Raw genomic sequence first — 20,411 nt, 5'->3', positions numbered from 1 at the left:
TAGCGGTAGTTGACCAGCAACTTGGTTTCTAATAATAACAATGTTGTTGTACACAATCTACTTGCGTGTATGTTACCAAGCTAGCTTCTTCGGCTCCTTAGTCCTACGGCCTGCAAAAGACCACTCGATCTGGTGGGCAAACTTGGCCGCTACTCCAAGATCACTTGCAAATCTGAAGTGGATGTCGTATCAGCACAAGCGCAACCTGTGTGATAAGGTAGGTACTTACGCCCATACCGAAGCCGGGTTCTTTTGGAACTGTCGTCCAACGGAGACAACGTCTGCCTGGCCCTCGTCTAATACTTCCAGGGCGATATGACCATTGCTGATTGATCCCACAGCATCAACCAGAATCCGGTCGCCGACTGCCTTTTTGACAGCTTCCGCGAAGGGCGCCTGAAAAGCAACAGCCTTTCGCACCACTACCGCCTTGGGACTATTTCCACCAGTAGAAATATCAAGGAAATCAACGCCGTGGTCAGCAAGGATACTAGCGAACTTGACAGTATCTTCCGATCGCCACGAAGGTTCGTTAGGCAGTGATTCTTCCAGCCAGTCAGTCGCCGATATTCAAAAATGAGATGAGCGACACTGAGACAGATATGTGTGCTCGCTTTACCTGAAGAATAGAGGCATATCGTCTGGAATGACGTTCCTGACGGCATCCACGACTTCCAAAGGGAATCGAACGCGATTCTCGAAGCTGCCTCCATATTCATCCGTGCGTTTGTTGGTGTATGGGCTCATGAACGATGTCAGTAGATACCCATGGGCCCCATGTACCTCTATCACGTCAACCCCCACTTTAAGCGCACGTCTCGCTGCTTCCGCAAAGGCAACAACGACCTTTTTTATTTCTTCTTTGGTCACCTCTTTTGGATATGGATGATTTTCGTCATAAGGGATAGCAGAAGGACCCCATACATCATCAGGCCATCCCCCCACCTCTTCCGTCGCCACCATACCACCGTGTAACCAAGGGGCTATGGTGGATGCTTTGCGACCCGCGTGCGCGAGTTGAATGCCAATCTTCTGGTTTTGTGAATGCGCAAACTCGACGATGGGATGAAGAGACTCGGCCTGGCTGTCCTTCCACAATCCAGCGTCCTCTGGAGTAATCCGACCTTCCGGCACAACAGCGGTAGCTTCAACCATGGCAAGACCCGGTCCACGAGATATGATTCCACCGACTGTGCATTATTTAAAAAAATCTAAATGTCCAAACCTGTCGTTTGCCACTGAGACTTACGATGTGCCATATGCCATGACGTGAAGTGGCCATCATCAGATGAGTACTGGCAAAGGGGCGAGAGCTGTACGGAAGACCAATGTTATTGCCTAAATGAAGGCCTTCAATCATATAAGACAGCGCAACTCACAAAAATACGATTGTGGAAAGTCGTTCCGCGAACCTTTATAGGCTGGAACAGCTTTGGGATTGGTTTCCCATCAGGCTGGGGGTCGCACGCAGTACCCGCAGCAGGTACTTGAGCAGGTGTATAATAAGAAACAGCCGGAGCGGGCTTGTTTGCGATAGTCATAGATGCAGAGGTGATTGATTGAACTGTGCGATAACGATCGCAAAATCATCTAACTAGTCTTTATACTCCTTTCCACAGCATACTGAGTCAGACAATTATTCATGACATCAGACACGCGGTGAGCGAGGGCAACGTCGAACATGATGAAGTGAGGGATGCGTATTATTGATGATCCAACTGCCACATTCTTCTACATAAGTCAGCGAGTTGAAATGTTGGGTAATCTTTAGTAAGGACTCATGGAAGTATGTAGTTTCATTATTCCGAGAAATGAGCAGGTGGCTGTGGGCATAGCCACTAAAAACGTGGGTGCTGGCCGCTGACTAAGCGAAGGGCGCGCGTGGGAGCGAGGTCGACATCCGTTGGTACTCGTCTCGATGCTGCCACAAGCCACTGCAGGTAGCCGTATTATTGTATACGAAAAAAATAGCTATTTTGCAAAGAAACGTACCTGAGCGCTTGCCCAAAAAAATTGCTTATCTACTGCCGATGTGGTCACTTTACAACACTTACAAGCCACTCCCTGCACAATTCTGCTACTTTTCATGAGATAGGAGAATAGATAAGAGGCATGGCGTGAACAGAGATCCTTTAGTTGGCACCCGATCTACTGCCCTGCTCGAACACTCCACCCCCACCCCCGCTTAGCCGCCTGCCAGTGGTTTTTCCCTTTCGGAAAACTCACGCGACATCGCCATCGCCGTCTTATCTAATCGTATCAGCTTGCGCGCGCCACGTGACAACGTTGATCAACGCGAGGAAACGAAGCGTATCATAATTGTGCTGTCGTGCAGGGGCCACTCGACGTCAAATTTGACCATGTGCATGAATACTGTGTAAAAAAATGGCGCTGACAGCCGGGCTCGGAAAGTGAGCGCCCGCGGGGTTCATGGAGGAATGCAACCCAATGGTCTTCTTTTGTTTACTTGTCCCGGAGGGGTCATGAGGAGGATCGGGATGGAATATCCGTTACCCATGTGCCCATGATCTTCATTCGGGCACTCAAGGTGCGCTCAGCAGAATCTGTTTAGCCGGACCAATGTGACCCTGGCGCTCAGCGGAGAACCATTCAAAAAGTGACGGCCAACCAACAAAGCCTTCAGTTTCTTTGGCTCATCCACGGACAACGGATTGATAGCAAAGAATCCCCAGAGGTTGCAGCAAAACATGGGCGTAGGTCCCGCCGCTGTCGCTGGTGCTGTCCAAGATACTTCCTTTGCACATCTCCTCAATCCTAACAGGAAGTGGTACAACAACAAGCGGTTGGTGTTGCCGTTCCATTACCACTCTCTTGGCGTTGTTCATTCGTGTCTCCAATAGCATCATCATCCTCAATGCCTGGATAGTTCTCCTGTGTGTTCCGTCGTTCTCCCTATTGCTGTCATTTCTGACTCACGGTTCCGCAGTCTGATCACCTCTTCAACTAACGGTTACGATGGTAGTATGATGAATGGTCTCCAGTCTCTTCAACAATGGCAAGATGACTTTAACCACCCGTCAAAGGGAAGATTGGGCCTTCTCAATGCCATCCAGGTGAACAAATTCGTTCTCATTTGTCTGTGGTTATTTTTCAACGCCCGCATCAGAATGTTGGCGCCTTGGCAGGCTATCCCTTCGCTCCTTACCTCTCTGACGGTATCGGCCGCCGTAAGACGGTTTTCCTTGGCGCAACCATCATGCTCGTCGCTACAGCGTTGCAAACCGCTTCTCAGTCGGTTGGCATGTTTATCGGCGCTCGGTTCTTGATTGGCTTTGGTCTGACCTTCGCTGGTGGGGTCCTTACGATATCATACAAAATACCGAAAGCTTAAGTTGCCTGCAACAGCTAATGCTGCGCCTATGCTTGTCACCGAACTGGCATATCCAGAATACCGCGCTCCTTTGACATCCTTGTACAATTCCCTTTGGTATTCCGGCTCCATTGTGTGAGTGTTTCTGTCCTGGTCTTGTGGAGTTCCCCAAAATTGACGAAAATCTCAAGTGCTGCTTGGGCTACATATGGGACATTCAGGATCAACAATACATGGGCGTGGCGTCTACCATCCTTGTTGCAGGGAATACCTGCAGCTTTGCAGTTTTCATTGGTCCTCTTCTGCCCAGAGTCTCCTCGTTGGTTAGTTAGTAGGGGTAGGGATGCCGAGGCTCTCCGTGCCTTGGCTTACTACCATGCCGATGGTGACGAGTACGTATTTTTTGCACTCGCGTGGGATACGAACCTAAAGTCCGGATAAGGCAGGATCCTCTCATCCAGTACGAATTCCGTGAAATCAAGACCGCCATCGAATTTGATCGTAACGGTATGTTACACGTGGACGCTGTGTACTGAGCTCTAATATGCAGACATGGCTTTATTACAGTTGCTGCCAACGTCGGTTGGAAGTCTCTCATTGCCACTCGGGGCAATCTTAAGCGCATGCGAATCATCGTTGCTCTCGCCTTCTTCTCACAGTGGTCTGGAAACGGTCTCATTTCGTACTACCTGAACGAGGTTTTCACTCAAATTGGCATTGCGGATTCGGGCACTCAGTTGCTCATCAATGGTGTCCTGCAAGTTTGGAACCTGTTTTGGGCTGTCCTCGCTGCCTTCATGGTTGATAGACTTGGGCGTCGATTCCTTTTCCTATCCTCTGCCGCTTTGATGACCTTGTTCTACACCGCACAAGCCGTTTGCTTCGCGGAATATAGTAAGCATGGAGTGGCCGCTGCTGGCCACGCCGTCGTCGGCTTTGTCTTCCTGTTCTTCGCAGCCTACGACATTGCATTTACTCCCCTCATCGTCTCATACACCGTCGAGATTCTTCCATTCTCTCTGCGCGCGAAGGGTTTCAATGTCTTCAGTTTCGTCATTTCCGTGGCCCTCATCTTCAATCAGTATGTCAACCCTATCGCACTTGATGCTCTTGGGTGGAAGTACTACGTAAGTTTTGAACTTTCTCTTCGTTTCTCCACGTTGATTTCCTACAAAGCTCGTCTATGTCTGCTGGTTGGCAGTCGAGTTCGTGTTCTTGTGGTTCTTCCTGGTCGAAACCAAAAACAGGACGTTGGAAGAGACCGCAGCTATTTTTGATGGTGAAGATGCCCTTCGGAAGATAGCGCACGGAGGGACGGTCCAAGAAACCCCTGATATTTATGAGAAAGCAGACGGGAAGGCATAGTGTATCGCTGCGTACCTCACACATACCTTTAGTTATTTCCCTGTCTCAAGAAATTTCTTCTTGTGTATACTATCTAATTTAATCCTATAAGCTTGCGCACGTCCACCCACGACAACGCTGGTGCCAGGAGACTAAATGATGTATCATTGCGATGCAGAGGCCACTCAACACGGCGTTTATGACTCCTAAGGACACTTACTCTCACCAAGCCCTCGTACTCCGCTACCTACTCCAGTTCGTGATGGTAACCCGGCAGTGTATACGGACAGGTCAATGTGAATGTTGCCCCAAGACTGACCTTTCGCCGCCTCCAGCGCATCATAGAACTTCCTAGATGCCTTCATGCTCGTGAGTGTATCCTCCATTTTTGTTGCTCAATGCGCCATTAGGCAGATGTCGACGGCAAGCTTCGTAGTTTTCTGAGGGCATGTACTTGGAGTAGTGCACCTTTTTGATTATGGTACCTTTGCTTTCGGACGCTCCCCCCTCGATTGGGCGTCCATGAAGGAGGTCGCAGATGTACTGGACGGTCGGTGGCGTCGATGCATGGCGATGCCCATCTGTTCGAGAAAGTCACGCGAACTTCTCTACCGCTCGATTATATTGAAGTCAAAGTAGGTTATTGCGCAGAGGAACGGGAGAACGAAGAGCAAGAGGCAAGAATACTTGCCTTATATCAGAACGGTAGTAGCATTTGAAAAATTGGTAAGCATTGAGGGGCTCAGTTGTCGAGTAGACAAGTGAAGAACGAATTGTAGAATTCGATAGGGATTGAGGAAAAAATCCCCAAGTTTATATACATGAGTAGGTACGCATGGACCAGTAGTGTAAAAGGAAACTACTACTCAGTATAGTAAAGAATAGTGCAGAAGGTCATGGAATATGATGTATAATATGATGTCACTATGACATCATTGTGGAGCTGATTGCTAAGGAATGTCATGTGATGAACAACGTGTTGATACATGTGTAAGTCTGGATCAATCTAGATGTCGGAACTATTATGAATATTTCCAACACTCCCCCTCGCTCTAAAATGGTAAGGTCACAAGACCCATTGACGAGTGATTAGTTTCGAACTTCTGCCAAGTGAGAGATTTTGTGAGACCGTCTGCTTTTTGTTTGTCAGTTTGAACATATTCAATACTGAACAAATTGTCTTGAACACATTTGCAAGCGAAGTGCCATTGGACGTCAATATGTTTTGATCGTCCATCTGATACAGGATTCTCAGCAATAAAGCGAGCTCCCATATTATCGCAGTAAAGAACAGTTTTGTCGGTCTTCAATTTGAGTTCATCAAATAGCATTGAAAGCCATTTGATTTGTCTGGCAGCATCGCATAAAGCCATATATTCGGCTTCAGTGGAGGAAAGTGCGATAGTCTTCTGTTTTCGAGATCGCCAAGAAATGAGGGAACTGCCAAGATACATGGCATAACTGGTAGTTGAATGATGTGTGTCTTTATTAGCAGCCCAATCAGAGTCTGCAAAGCCATAGATTCGAGATTCAAGTCCCAAATAATATAAAGCCAGTTTCGGAGTAGATGCAATATAGCGTACTATATGCAAGGCTTTATTTCGGTGATCTTCGGTAGGATTTGCCATATATTGAGACATGCGAATAACTGCAAAGGCAATATCAGGACGAGTACCAAGAGCCATATAGAGTAATGACCCTATGATTGACTGGTACTGTGACCGAAGAGAAGATGTGGCTTGATAATCTGATGGTGCTTTTTCTGGTTGATATCCCGAGGGTAATGGAGTATGAACATTTCGAGCAGTCTCCATGTTAAACCATTTGATAACCTTTTTGACATAAGGTATTTGGTCAAGATAGATTTCCTTCTTTGACCTATTTTGGTGAATTTGAATGCCAAGATATTCCTTGACTTCACCAAGATCTCGGGATTCCCATTTCTTCATAAATTGTTCTTTCTTGGTTTTTAGAAGACGTTTGTCCGATCCTAGAAAGAGTCCATCGTCGACATAGACGAGAAAGATGACAATTCCGGCTTTGGAAACGTGGATATAAATTCCAGCATCCACTTTTGAATGAATATAGCCCATTGCGAGTAAGGATTGATGAAGGGCTTTATTCCATGCCAATGCAGCTTGCTTTAAGCCATAAAGGGCTCTAAGCAACCAATAAACCTTGTGTTCTTGACCCGAAACTTTGAAACCTTCTGGTTGCTCCATATAAATTTCTTCATCAAGGTTGCCATATAAGAAGGCAGTTTTAACATCCAGGGCTTCAGTATCCCAATTTCTTTGGGCAGCGAACGCAAGTAGAATGCGAACAGTTTCAAAACGAGCCACTGGAGAGAAGGTATCTTCAAAGTCGGTACTGAATTCTTGTGTAAAGCCTTTTGCCACAAGACAAGCTTTGTAACGACCATCGCTTTTGATAGCGAAAACCCATCGACACTTTACAGGTTTCCAATTTTTTGGAGGATCCACCAAAGTCCATACTTGTCTTTCTTCAATAGATTTTAATTCATCCTTCATAGCATCGAACCACTTCTTTTGTAAGTCGGGAGATAATTTTAGCACATCTTTATAATGTTCCGGTGATTCTTTAATACAGGCAGCCAATGCAAACTCGAAAGGATGCATTTCCAGTTGTTGGTCTGGCATGCCTTTTGGCGAAGAAGGAGTATCCGGAAGTGGAGTAAGTGGAGATCCAGGAGTCAGAGGTGTAGTTCCTTGTGGATGTTCAGTCCACTGATGAGGAACTTCAGGAGGAATCATTGCAGGAGGTAACCTCAGAGAAGGAGGTCTTCTTTCTTCTGCATACCTCCGAATATCCTCTCTGGAATTGCGAGCATGTTGCTCAGCATTACGAATCCACTGTTGTGCTTGATCCTGATTTTGTTGAATATCTCATTCAATTTGGACTGGAGGTCTGTCTCCATAGAGATTTCCAGGACGAGATACTGGTATAAAACAACACTTTGGATGAGGTTCTCTGTCATTGGTAGGAGGATGAGCTCTGCGAACATTATGCAAGTCTCCTTGAATAAATTCTGGTTGATAAGGATGCCTAAGATGATGAGGGTCGACTGTTGGTGCAGCAGCAGGTGCTCTTCTTTGTTGTTGTTGAGCTCTAGGCTGGTCCGCAGCTCTCTGCTGTGGGATTTGTGGTTGTGGTGGAGTATTAGGACAAGGTGGTTGCCGGTGATGAGTTGGTGGTTGGATCTGATCAGGATCCGGAAGTGAATGTAGGCTTTCTGTATCGGAAACAGATGATTCATGGTTGTCTTCGGTATCGGGGTCAAAGGTTTCAGATTTATTTTGACCAGAGCAGAAAGGAAAAGAGTCTTCTATGAATTTTGCAGTTTGAGAAAGAATAATCTTCTGTCCATGAAGGAACTGATATCCTTTTGTATTAGGCTTGTAGCCTAAGAAAATCATTTCGACTGCATGAGGTTCCAATTTGTCTTTTCTTTGTTCTTTCGGAACCCATACAAAAGCTTTGCAGCCAAAGGTGTGAAAATAGGTAATATCTGGGACTTTTCCTAAGAAAAGTTCAACCGGAGTTTTGAACTGGATCCTCTTGAGAGGAGTTTGGTTGTACACATGAAGTGCACAGTCAAAGGCAAAGTTCCAGAAGCATTTTGGAACACATGCATGGTGTCAAATGGTCCCAGCTTTCTCGGAAATGGTCCGATTAAAGCATTCTGCATGACCATTTTGTTGTGGTTGATCGGCAATAGAAAGTTGATGAGTGAGTAATACCACGCGAAGAAAGGAGCGCCTTGAAAGTAAGACCCATAAACTCTCCCCCGCAATCCGAACGGAGTGCAAGTAGATGATGCCCAGTGGTATTTTGCACAGAGACCATCCAGTTGGCAAAAGCAGTATAAGTGTCGGATTTGTTACGAAGGTAGAGGCAAAAACCGTAGGATGAATAGTCATCCAAGAGGGTTAGAATGTATTTGGACCGAAAATAAGATTCGACAGGTAATTCGAGAAGATCAGCATGGACCAACTCGAGAGGTTTAGTTGCTCGTTTCCATGATGGTTTAAAAGCTTCAGAAGAAAGTTTGCCTTGTGTGCAACCTTTGCAAGAGGTAGTCTCCCCCTGTATTGTAATATCTGGTTTAAGACCTAATCTGCGAATATGTCTGAGAACTGCTTGTGCAGGGTGACACATGTGATTATGCCAAAGAGACTCTTGTGTTTCCTTGACCAAAGGGCAAAGGACCCCAAAAGCAGTGGTAGGTGGAAGCGGTACGCCCACAAACCAATGTAGAGGTGAAGTCAGTGAAGCTACTTTTGCTTCAAGGACAATCCAGCCATTTGGTGCTCTGATAGTCTCGCCAGTAAGTGTCGCTGCGCTCCTATACCCGTTATTGAGGAGCGCATTTCATGAACATAGTCACTTTGAAAACAAAGGACTGTAAACAACATTATGTAGTGGCAGGTTACTGCCATTTTCCAGGCGAATAACCACTGTTCCTTGACTGAGAAGTTGAACCTTTTTAGTGCCTGTGGTAGAGGCCAAAGGTGGATTTTTAAATTCTCGATAGGTTAGGAAATCAGTTTTAAATGGAGTCACATGATGTGAGGCTCCAGAATCCAACATCCATAAAGACTCACCCTTTGGTAGGTTCTTTTTTAGATTCACATATGACATAGGCACACCCAAGGGGTACAAGTCATAAGAATCGAAGGCATGACCATCAAATTGCATGGGTAAATACCCAGAGGCAGATTCGTTGGGATCATACTCGATGTCTGGATTATGCTTTATACGAAACATTTTACAAACAGGTTTATCTGGCACAGATTCGTGAAATTGTGACAAGGACATAGGGCGATTCTTCTTTTTAGAAGAATTTTTAATTAATACGGATTTTCAGAGAGATCCTCCGTCTCTACTATTCTGTCCTCGAAGTCGAGGGGAAGAGAGATTAAAAGTCCGTTGTTGTGTCTCAGATGCATTGCCATTGTCCTCAACATTCCAATTCTCCACCAAGTTCTCGCCAGCCAAAATGGGAGTTCCCACTCGTACTGAGGGTTTGAGGGAACCACTCGTACATGTCCCGTTCTGCTCAGCAGGGGGAAGGGAAATCTTCCTCAGATGAGAGTCCGAGTACTCCCATTGCTCCGGTTCCCAAAGGGAAACCGCCAGCAGGTTGCAAGTTGTGGCTGTTCGGCGACATATCGAACATTGGCAGGAATTAGAGCCGGGAATGTTAACACGAATCTTAACTGACTCAACTTGATCTGGTTGGAAATTTTGAATTTCCTCCAGATACCAAGGAGCAAGATTTCCGGTTGTGACATCAACTGGATAATTTGGGGAGTCCCCCACAGTTTCCATCGCCATAGTTAAATCTTGGTGAGTTAGATCAGGATCATACATCTCGGTGTCAGTAATGACATGTTGCCCGAGATATGTATTAAGATCGCTAGAATAGACTTGTTCAACCGGAGTTTGATCTGGGAGAGAATATTCTGGGGATGGTTCACGGTGTGGAATTTCGAGAGCATCTAGCTCCAAATCGCAATTAAAATTTTCAGCAGCATTCTCGAAGTTTTGTTGATCTGGGTAAACATCCCAAGATCTAGAATTCGGATCATAGGAACCTTCTGGAAGTTCCTCAATATAGGCAGCGTCAATTGCTTCCACGCCTTCTACTTCGAGATTGTGAGCTTGGGCTTTGCCCTTGCCTCGGCGTCTATTCTGGCCTCGGCTACGAGAACCAGAACCTTGCTGCTGTTGTTGTGGAACATAGGGAGTGTAACCTCCACATCCATGTCCACAACCTCCGCGACCTCTTCCACGACCTCCATGGTAACTGCAAAAGGATCCTGATCCAGATCCAGATTGATGATCGGAAGTATTATGACCGCCTCTGCAAATTTGACAGAGTGGCAGTTTATTCATGCGTGCCAGAAGAGAATTTGATTCTTGTTTGATCTGGGTAGATGAAGACCCAGCTTTATCCTGTTGTGGAAGCATAGTTTTGCCCAATTTGTGGGCCCAGACTTCTTTCATGTGAGGTATTACAGTATCAGGAGAGAGTTGATCGGCAGCAATAGATGATAGGATATTGACAGGTGCTTGTTCCCAAGCCTGCATCATTGAATGGACTAAAATTAGCACTTTCATTTTGTCATTTAAGGCAATGCCTTGAGCGCTGATGGCCGCGATGAGCATAGTTATTTCCGTGATTTTGGCCATTATGTCATCCTTCAGTTTAATTTGAATGCGGATAAGTCTTTGAAATTCCATGAAGGTTGTCATGGCCAAAGGAGTTCCGTATGTGTTTAACAACACTTGCCATTTCAAATGAGCAGTAGCTTGCCCATCAATAGACATTGTGATCATCGGATCGCAGTAAAGCATAAGAATGCCTTGGGCACGTGTGCCAGAGGTGACCCAGGCAGCAATGTCTGTGGCAGGTTGTCCAGCCTGCAGGACGTGCAACAGTGCCGTCAACGATTCCCATAATACCAAGAGTTTGCATATAAGCCTTCATAAGAACTGACCAAGAGGCATAATTCAAGCCGTTAAGCTTGGGGATCTGCTTGGAAAGACCTTCAGACATCTAGTGTCAAAAGTCCATAAGCAGATGTTCATATAAGAACGAGTGAGTCAGATGAGTTTGAATGGATGGAGGGATTAATTGATAATGATTCTGATTCTTTTTGGGTCTGCGAGCGGATGCTCTAGCAGCTTGAGATGGTTGGCGCCGATGGGAACATTGATTCTTGAAATAAGGACGAGGATTTCTTCGCTTCTCCATTTTTGTTTCTGGTGCCTTGGTACCTTTCTCAGCGAATCTCCAAGATGAGATGCAAGAATTGTTGCACTCTAGACTTAAAAAGTCTAGCAGAGGGAAATAGTGGTAGCTCATAAAGCTCCAGTTGCAGTCATGCAACGAAATCCCATCCGAGCGAAAACCCAAATAGGTTTCGGCGCAAGAATATGGTACATTGATGGCAGGAGAATAGCGAAAATGTTTGTCCTTAACTAATACTTTGAGACAATTGTATGACTTGTACAAATTACAAGTATTAGTTTCCCAGTGGTTTCAGCCGCCTGATACATACGGTGCGTCCAGCGAGTTTGGAAGAGGATAACTTTTGACGTATGGCTCGAGCTTCACGAGCTCGGCTAAGAGCCGTGGTGCGTATTCCTCGAGGTCGGGGAGCTGCGAGATAGTCAAAAGTAGTGTCGTCCATGACACGTTCGAGATCGTGTAGAACCTCTTCTGTTCCAGGCCAGTAAGCGAACTCTGCGTTAATGGGGTCGAGACCCCATGAAAGATGCCAGTTAGCAGAGTTATATCGCAAGGTAACTCCCACATCTGCCTCATCCCTATACTGTCATATAGACCTAAAGAGGTCACTATCAAACCTGTCTCCTCTGCGTCTGCGTTCTCTAAACCACCCTGGGATACAGGCAACGTTGGTCGATCCGTCAACCCAAGTTCCTCTGAAATGGAACTCAAGATGCTGGTTCCAAAGGCGGAGAGGAGGGATGATGCTGTTGAAGCAGGGATCGTAAAGTGGGTGGATGTTGTAGTAGATGTAACAAAATGTATCATGGGTGACTGAGAAGGCAGGAACAGTGTCGAGGGAAGGATCTTCATAATAGGCACTGGGAAGATCACAACCGTTAAAGTTAGCGATGGCGTGAGGAGTTGACGTATGGGATAATTTAGGGAAGAAGTCAGTTAGATAACCGTGAAAGGCTAGATGGAGACCCGGATAGAAGAAGGGCAATTCAAAACCAGGAAAGTGGGGCATTTGTTGCCACGCTGTTTCCACAGTGTCAATTGGGACGAGATAAGTCGCAGGATTTGGCTTCTTGAAGAAAGCCACTGACGACAGAACCGCTTCTCTCCAACTTGCACAGTCGCATACGTATAACATCTCAGTATACTCTATAATCTCTTTTACCACATACTTCTGCCACTTTATTTCATACATTCCATCCCGCTGCTCAGCGATAGCAAGCTCGAGTTTCTTTGCAATGATGAGAGACATTCTTTTGAACTTATTAGTTCCCGTAATTCTTTTAGAATAACCACAAACGAGTTAGAGTAAATCGAACTCTGCATTATCATCATCGACGACAGCGAGAATGAGCTCAGGATTGAGTAACTCGTTAAGCGCAAAAACTTCCTCAGAAAGAGGAGTCAATGCACGACATGGAGAAGGCAGATTACGTGCTTCAGCCTCACCATACGGTGGTACGGGATCTAAGTCAGCGTTGAAGTCGATATCAGGAAGATGGAAGTGAAGATAGTGTGGGGGCGGAGTCAGAGGACGAAGAATGAGTCGCTGTAAAAGCGCTCTGCGAAGGATCTGCTCTTGAAGCAGAAACTGTCACCTTTGCCACCAAGCGGAGAGACCTAGAAAAGAAAACCAAAAGGCTACCGAGCATACAAACAACTCGTGTAGGTGAATCGGATCATGGCCACCATAATGGAGTAAAAGTACTGCTTGGTTTAACCCAGCAGCAAGCGACACAGCGAAGACTACTACTACCATTCCTAGCATGTCTAGGCCTACGACATCCATCATGATTTGCCCATTGGCAGTGATTGCTCGATGCAAATGTGTAAATAGCTGACCACCTAGTTATAGGCGGGGCTCATAACCTATTGCGCAGAGGAACGGGAGAATGAAGAGCAAGAGGCAAGAATACTTGCCTTATATCAGAACGGTAGTAGCGTTTGAAAAATTGGTAAGCGTTGAGGGGCTCAGTTGTCGAGTAGACAAGTGAAGAACGAATTGTAGAATTCGATAGGGATTGAGGAAAAAATCCCCAAGTTTATATACATGAGTAGGTACACACAGACCAGTAGCGTAAAAGGAAACTACTACTCAGTATAGTAAAGAATAGTGCAGAAGGTCATGGAATATGACATATAATATGATGTCACTATGACATCATTGTGGAGCTGATTGCTAAGGAATGTCATGTGATGAACAACGTGTTGATACACGTGTAAGTCTGGATCAATCTAGATGTCGGAACTATTACAAATATTTCCAACATAGGTATCTTCAATCACTGACTTAAGATACCTCTTACCGAGGAGGTGGTGCTGCATCTGCGGGTTAATAACAAGACTGAGAAGAGGAGAATACGATAGGTATGGCACAGCAATCTCAGTTACAAAGAGACGCTCACATCCACCAAGCGCCGTAGCGTGGCCATCAAAGTACTCCGATAAACTGGTGACGATTGTATCGGCGTAGAGAAAAACATCCACATTGGCGAACGTCCCCATGGCCTCGTCGATGACGATTAATAAAACTATTATTTATCTGCCAAAGCGCGCAATCGGGGCATGTCGCAGCAGAGTGTTGGATGGGCATTCGACCTACAGCGCTAGTATAGGAGGCGAGGACGAATTTTCCTCGACTTTCCTCGCTAGCAACTTGTCTATGTCATCGATATCAGAGTCTCGGCCATGACCATAGAATATGGCATCTGGGTCGCTTCGCTGGAGCAATTTGAGAGTGTCGGTGCACGAAAAGCTGTACCTATGTGAGATGTTTATTACTGTATCTCCGGTGCATGGTCAGCAGAAAATGGCTTGCCCAGACACAACGCTCTTGTCTGGGGAACGAGCTGCGAGCAATAGCTTTCCAGCAAAGCTAACATTCCAGTCGGGAAAGGAGCCCAGATATGTCCTGAGGTTTGGACTTTGGCTGCCTCATCAGCATCGGGCACGAAGTTCTCTGACAAGAATGCCGGTCTACGGGAACCCTGGAACACTAGGAGAGATAGACAGCGTTCGGCGTACTGAGATGAAATACCTAAGCCACGCATCTGCCAGAACTGTCTCGCTACCATGTATGTATCGGCACGGAAGAACAGGATATAAACTTCAGAGCACTTGTGCAAAAGTACTGACGGAGGTATGGGGACGCTTACTGTTCCGTTCGTTGGTGGGGAACTCGCCGGCTCGATGGGATAGCAGACAACTCTGACTTCCGATGGTTTCCTGGTCAACGAGGCTTGACTGGTTACGAATGAATTCCTTTTCGTACTCTGCAGTTTTGTCTGTGGGACACAACAGACACATTTCGCCGTCAAGTCCAAACTCTTCCTAACAAATTGTTATGAGCTAAGGGGGAGGTCGGTCAGACGTAGTCACTGAATAGCTCGACAGAATCTACCCACATACCTTCTGGACACTACGATGAACAAAGAAACAAGGATAGCCAGTCATTATCGCATTGACAGCAGATGATTCACTCTTCCTGAGTGCGACATCACTCAACTTCGGGTACGACACTGCGATGGCATAAATGGTAAAAGGAAGAGGCAGTCCTAAAGTATGACGGCCAATTGGGATCATTAATGAGTAGGTGGAGCCTTCAAAGTCGGAGAATCGAGTAAACTGGGAATGAATGGGTGAAATGGATGGAACGTTGGAGTGGAGCGAGGAGATGAGGGGAGTGTGATAAACACTCAATCACGCGCCGTATTGGATCCGAAGAAGGGCGACATACTTCAAAGCGCTCCCACAACCAGAAAGAAAGCGGAACAGCATTACTGACACGGGTTTGAACACACGCACCAGCACTTCAGGATGGAATGGACAGATAAGGTGTCCCTGCACACAAGGGTTTAATGTGTCAGAGTTAAACCTGTCACTCAATCGCAACAACATAGCCAGTATAAGTCAATCAAGCAGTGAACTGCATCTCAAGGACCCCTCAAGGGATGCGAGGACATCGAGTTCCCGACAGCGGCAATAAGAGTCCGAAAACTTCCGTATCCCTTGATTCCATCGATGATCATGAATAGGTGGTAATATATTGCCAATGTCAAAGATAGCAGACGGGAAATGGCTAGTTTCCCCCAGACAAACCAAACTAGAGAGAAAATAAGCATCGGGAAAGCGCCTAGCGTCCTCTCGAATATGGATGGAATCGGGAATTTTTTCTATCCCCACCTCTGCCATGCGTAGGTCGCGTAGGAGGCGCCACAGTCGCCTTCGAAGATGTGAAGTCGATCTGCGTCCGTTTTGACTGGGCGGCGGCTGCCTGCTCCGAGCGCGCTTTTTGTTGCTCGGCTTTGAGCGCACAGGTTTCGGTCGTCGTCAAAGTCACCCGTTCGTTGCACGACAAATTGCGTGGGGGAGCCCAGGTTGACCCGGTGATGGATTGCAAGTCCAAACGAGGCAGAACCGGCATGAATATGCATTAGGATGACATCCAAGAAGTCAGTACTTACCAATCTTATCCGCAAACCATTCGGGTTCCACATCGTACGGATCCCATATATGTGACGGAAAGTTTGTTGTTCGCTCGTCTACATCAACGAATTCGACGAGTTTCGCGTAAAGATGAGGATTGCGAAACGAGCGATTGGACATTAAAGAGTCATTAAAGTGCTTAGGATTGACTGGATCGCGTTTCAACGCATGGAATTGTGCTAGTTTTGCCTGAAACGACATATGGAAACCTTGCAAGCCCCGATCAAAGTAAACAACACACTTCAATGGCAGGATCACATGGTGCAGCAGGTTCGGGGGGTATTCCCCAATCTACCAGACCTGGTATTGGGCACGGTCTCAAAAGATCACGGAGTAATGAGACTTCATCAACTTCGGAAGAGGAAGTCGCCTCTGTTTGGATGTCTAGTACATCTTCTGCGGAAGGTGGTGGCGGAGGAGGCAGAGACTCCGTAGGCGTCGAGCTGCCCACGACGTCATCGGATATTCGCGCTCGTGGATGACTTTTCAGATGCGCAGGTCGACGAATGATTACTTGGGACTTAGGTAACAGTCGAGCTTCAACCAAGCCGTCTCAGCAAAGCTGCATCGCGTCGCATGTCAAAACAAAGATGTATAGACGCACCATCTGGCGGGGCAGCAGGGGAGCTTCTCGACGGCTTATCCTATCCCAGGCAGAAAAAAAAACACAGCCAGCAAAGAGGGAAACTATTGTGCCAAGTGCTGGCGAGGAAACTCTTACATTGCTGACAATCCCTTTGGCAATGGTGGATGGAGTCGAGGCAGCGTGCGCTTCCGAATCACTCTGAGAGTCGTCGTCGTATGCAACCAGACCTGGTGTAAATGTAAGAAATGTCTCCACCGTTGTTAGCTCTCGTCGAACTCACCGTGCATGGGGGGGCGAGGAGAGTAGTCTGTTTCAAACTCCGCGGTTGATCTTGTCTTAGTTTGGCAGGTCATGCCGAGCCAGTGCCGACTCGACCAATAAGAGCTAGTTCGGAAACCTCGGGTAAGTCGCAATTAGTTCCTTCAATGCTTGTACATGTGTTTCCACCGGGGCAGTTTGCATAGTGAGTTTGAATTGAGTTTGAAACATTTCCTCCTGTACATGAGATGGACGACATTGATATCGGTGGTGATCATGAGGAGATTCACTGCCAATGCTTGCTGCACCATATTGCTCTTGTTGTCAACATCATCCTCTGCATGATTGGTCATACTGAAGTGCAATCTATGCCAATCTGAAGGATTCTGGAGCCTTACCACACATCAGCACTAACTGGTGAGGAATGGCTTATTGAGCTCCTTGCAGGTCATCCAGGATGAATCCAATGCGAACTTGGTGTTCATGCTGATGTCTTTGCATGACTTGTGGAGGAGCTTTGCCAGATTGGTCATGGCAACTCTCAATTCATTTTGCTTGAAGAACAACTAGCTATTTTCCTCTATATGAGTGTGATGGGTCTGACTATCAGGCACATCAGTGAATGTTTTCAATGGTCAAATGAGACCATATCTTGGTATGTCATCACCCTTAGTTTTCCAATACTTTTCTAACCTCCTTGATCAGGTACTTTTGCAAGATACTCTTCATCCTATTGTCATCACCCTTCTATTCCATGTACATCAAGATGCCTGGTGCTGATGATATTCAGCCAAAGATTAGGGGAGATAAAAGATTTTGGCTGTATTTCAAGGATGTGATTGGTGCATTGGATGGGAGCCATATCCATGCCACTCTGGCATTGGAGGACCAGGCAGCATACCAAAACTGCAAAGGCTCCATATCACAGAACTGCTTGTTTGCTTGCAATTTCCAGCTGATGTTTACATACTCATTGACTGGTTGGGAGGGTTTGGCTACCAATGCACATGTATACCAGGATGCATGTACAAAAGGGCTTGACGTCCCAACAGGAAAGTTTCTCCTTGCAGATGCTGGATTCCCCCTGTGCCCAGAAATTCTAGTCCCATATGGGGCAACTCACTACCACCTCACAGAGTGGCACCAAGCACATTTAAGGTAACTTTCTTTGAATTATCTGTCTTATCATCCTGCTGAACTGACAAGACCCAGGAACAAAGAAGAGTTGTTCAACCTCTGGCACTCATCTGCATGCAACATCATCAAGTGAATATTTGGTGTCCTCAAGCATCATTTTTGCATCTTACTACTAAGCCCTGAGTACAACATCAACATCCAAGGCTGAATCCCCTCAGCACTCTGTGCACTGCACAACTTCATCTGTACTCATGATGCCAAAGAAGGTCCAATGCCAGGACAGGATGTCCATGTAGATGAGCAAGGTGTGGGAGGGCCTGGGGGATCAGCAGATGAGGGTGGAGCCAATGAAGATAATCCCAATGTAGGTCAGCTCGAAGTGGCATGCACTTTCCATGACCAGATCACTCAACATATGTGGGATGATTATCAGGAAATCATTCAATTGCAGGATCTCAGGCAATTGCCCTCAGGTAGTGATGACTATAGCTCTGATGACTCCACTAACACCAGTAGCAGTATGAGTGATATATCAATGTTGTAGACATGTAGTTCATTTGTTCCCATTCCATGCAATATATGTACACTTTCAGATCTCTCATGTGTGATGAAGAAAAAAAAGATAGATTGCAATAAAGAAAAAAAAAGATTGCAATACAATGATAGCAGGTATGGAGGTACAGCAAACATCAATCTACCTATAGTATTTTTTACTGTGTACTGGTCTGAGAACTTCCAACCCTGAGTTTCATCTGATACTCCAGTTCAGCAAGCACCAAACGATCTTCCTTCTTTGCTGTCCTCAAGTATACATCAGCAAAGCTGAGATTCTGTGCAATCAATGATCGGATGAATGCTTTGATGGGACTGGGGAAATCTTGGTCTTGATCATCCAGTAAATGAATCACTTGTGCCCTTGTTGTTGATGCTTTATCAATGGCAGATGTCATTGATGTGTTGATTGATGAAGTGAGGAAGTTGATCAAGCCTTGTAGGCCTACCGTGATAGGGTTTGATATCGCAAGTGAAGGTGGAAGTGGAGGATTGTGAGAATGACAGGAACAGGAGCTTTTTGCATAGTCCAAAGTGGCAGAGAGGTTGGTGCATTTGTTGGAGGCAGGAGCAGTAGCAGAAATGTCACTTGCATTGGTGTATGGGAAAACAGACATGGTAGTCAAAACCTCATCATCACCAAGCATGTCAGTGTGAGACCACTTCCCACTAGATGGTGGAGCACTGGATGGAGGGATAGAAATGTCAGATGGGTTGATGGTAGATGGCAGATTGTTGAAAAATGGGAAATGGTCATCATCCAACCCAGGCAGGACTAGGGGAAGCGCTGGCACAGAATCAGCAGGCACTGAAGTGGATATGGGTTCAATGGGTGTGGGAGTGGAGGAGGGTGCAGATTTGGAAGGCGCTGAAGTGGAAGTGGTTAGTTGAATGGTTGGCACTCCACCATCTCCATTGTCTAGGCTGTTGGTGGTGGCATTGGAACTATCTGGACTAAAGGCATTGGCCCTGTTATGCCCGAGCGCGGTGACTTCTTCAAATAGAATAGGCACGAAGCGCGCGAGGGGGGGGAGTCTATGGGCCGAACTTGTCGTAACCCCTATGGCTGAGTTATAGCGATAATCCGGCAGAGGTTCCTTCTTCTGGCGAGTCCCTAAGGTTGTTCGCACGGAGAGAGAACAAGGATGAAAGCCAAGTGATTAGCTCAGTTGCAAGCTATCGAAAAACTGGAGATACAGGGTAGAGTACGTGGGTTTAAATACCTCTAAGTACGAGTACCCTACCAGTCGCGACGGACGCGTCGCGACGCGTATCCACAGTAGTAAACAGACTAATCACTGAAATAAATATGAGTCACCTGGAGTCAGAGATGGGGATAGACCTGGGGACGAAGGCTATACCGGCTGCGCAATCAATGCGCAGCGAGGAGCCAGACTCCAGAGCTATAGTACAACATACAGGCAATATAAATGAGTCAGAAGTGTCAGCGGAACACCAACAGGACATCGCTACGATCATGAGGGCGGTGAACGTCACGGACGGATCACGAATGATGAGTCTCGACAGGTATTGGAAATACCTGGACAGCGGGTGATCCGAACTCTCCCTGTAGCATCTGCACCCCTAGAACAACCACCACCACGAGCGACGCGACGAGGCACGTGACGCACGTGACCGCGAGGACCGAAAAAGGAAAGGGGCCGAAAAGAGAGCGTAACATCACCCCCCCCCTACGGTCCTCAGACCCTTGAGGACGAAGGTCCGGGCGCGTTGCTGAGGCGGGCGGATAGGGGTTGGCGAGTAGTATAAACGCGGGAGCGCGTTCGACCAGCGATAGGCGATGGTGGCGATGGAGATGGCGGTTCCTCGAGGGCCGGAGTATAACGGGAACCCCGTCCGTTGTGGCAAGACCAATGTCCCAGGTAATGGCATTGGTAGCAGGCATGGGGGTAGAGAGGATGGTCGGTGGGTACCAGGGACTG

General features: G+C 46.7%; 5 protein-coding genes across 5 annotated transcripts; 1 reads left to right on the top strand and 4 right to left on the bottom strand.

Annotated features, from left to right (window-relative positions):
- Nucleotides 1-72: 72 nt before the first annotated feature.
- F5J12DRAFT_890284 (uncharacterized protein) lies at nucleotides 73-1,541 on the bottom strand (the record flags this gene model as incomplete). Its single annotated transcript, XM_051747397.1, has 5 exons — nucleotides 73-172; nucleotides 230-490; nucleotides 620-1,190; nucleotides 1,250-1,313; nucleotides 1,380-1,541. 5 exons carry the CDS (start codon nucleotides 1,539-1,541, stop codon nucleotides 73-75), a joined length of 1,158 nt encoding a protein of 385 aa, XP_051602824.1.
- Nucleotides 1,542-2,708: 1,167 nt separating this feature from the next.
- F5J12DRAFT_716505 (general substrate transporter) lies at nucleotides 2,709-4,696 on the top strand (the record flags this gene model as incomplete). Its single annotated transcript, XM_051741012.1, has 9 exons — nucleotides 2,709-2,803; nucleotides 2,862-2,894; nucleotides 2,948-3,074; nucleotides 3,128-3,311; nucleotides 3,367-3,466; nucleotides 3,523-3,723; nucleotides 3,774-3,838; nucleotides 3,899-4,458; nucleotides 4,508-4,696. 9 exons carry the CDS (start codon nucleotides 2,709-2,711, stop codon nucleotides 4,694-4,696), a joined length of 1,554 nt encoding a protein of 517 aa, XP_051602823.1.
- An 8,989-nt stretch (nucleotides 4,697-13,685) lies between these two features.
- Nucleotides 13,686-13,973, bottom strand: F5J12DRAFT_716688 (uncharacterized protein; the record flags this gene model as incomplete). The annotated part of the gene is made up of 1 exon (XM_051741025.1): nucleotides 13,686-13,973. A coding segment is annotated over one exon (288 nt), but the record flags the coding sequence as incomplete, so codon positions are not given.
- Nucleotides 13,974-14,705: 732 nt separating this feature from the next.
- On the bottom strand, nucleotides 14,706-15,246 carry F5J12DRAFT_814630 (uncharacterized protein). The gene is made up of 2 exons (XM_051744995.1): nucleotides 14,859-15,246; nucleotides 14,706-14,798 (listed from the first exon to the last, which is right to left on the bottom strand). The coding sequence occupies exons 1-2, from the start codon at nucleotides 15,030-15,032 to the stop codon at nucleotides 14,781-14,783; spliced, it is 192 nt and encodes a 63-aa protein (XP_051602821.1). The 5' UTR covers nucleotides 15,033-15,246; the 3' UTR covers nucleotides 14,706-14,780.
- Nucleotides 15,247-15,338: 92 nt separating this feature from the next.
- F5J12DRAFT_814621 (HCNGP-domain-containing protein) lies at nucleotides 15,339-16,835 on the bottom strand. The gene is made up of 6 exons (XM_051744994.1): nucleotides 16,802-16,835; nucleotides 16,657-16,748; nucleotides 16,540-16,579; nucleotides 16,177-16,472; nucleotides 15,914-16,124; nucleotides 15,339-15,752 (listed from the first exon to the last, which is right to left on the bottom strand). Exons 1-6 carry the CDS (start codon nucleotides 16,806-16,808, stop codon nucleotides 15,583-15,585), a joined length of 816 nt encoding a protein of 271 aa, XP_051602820.1. The 5' UTR covers nucleotides 16,809-16,835; the 3' UTR covers nucleotides 15,339-15,582.
- Between the last annotated feature and the right edge of the window lie 3,576 nt (nucleotides 16,836-20,411).

The sequence above is a fragment of the Pisolithus orientalis genome (genome assembly GCF_024613125.1).
Source record: "Pisolithus orientalis strain OTSU chromosome Unknown F5J12scaffold_6, whole genome shotgun sequence".
NCBI lineage: Eukaryota > Fungi > Basidiomycota > Agaricomycetes > Boletales > Pisolithaceae > Pisolithus > Pisolithus orientalis.
The sequence above is the reverse complement of the archived record's forward strand: the minus strand, read 5'-3'. Positions and strand labels throughout refer to the sequence as shown.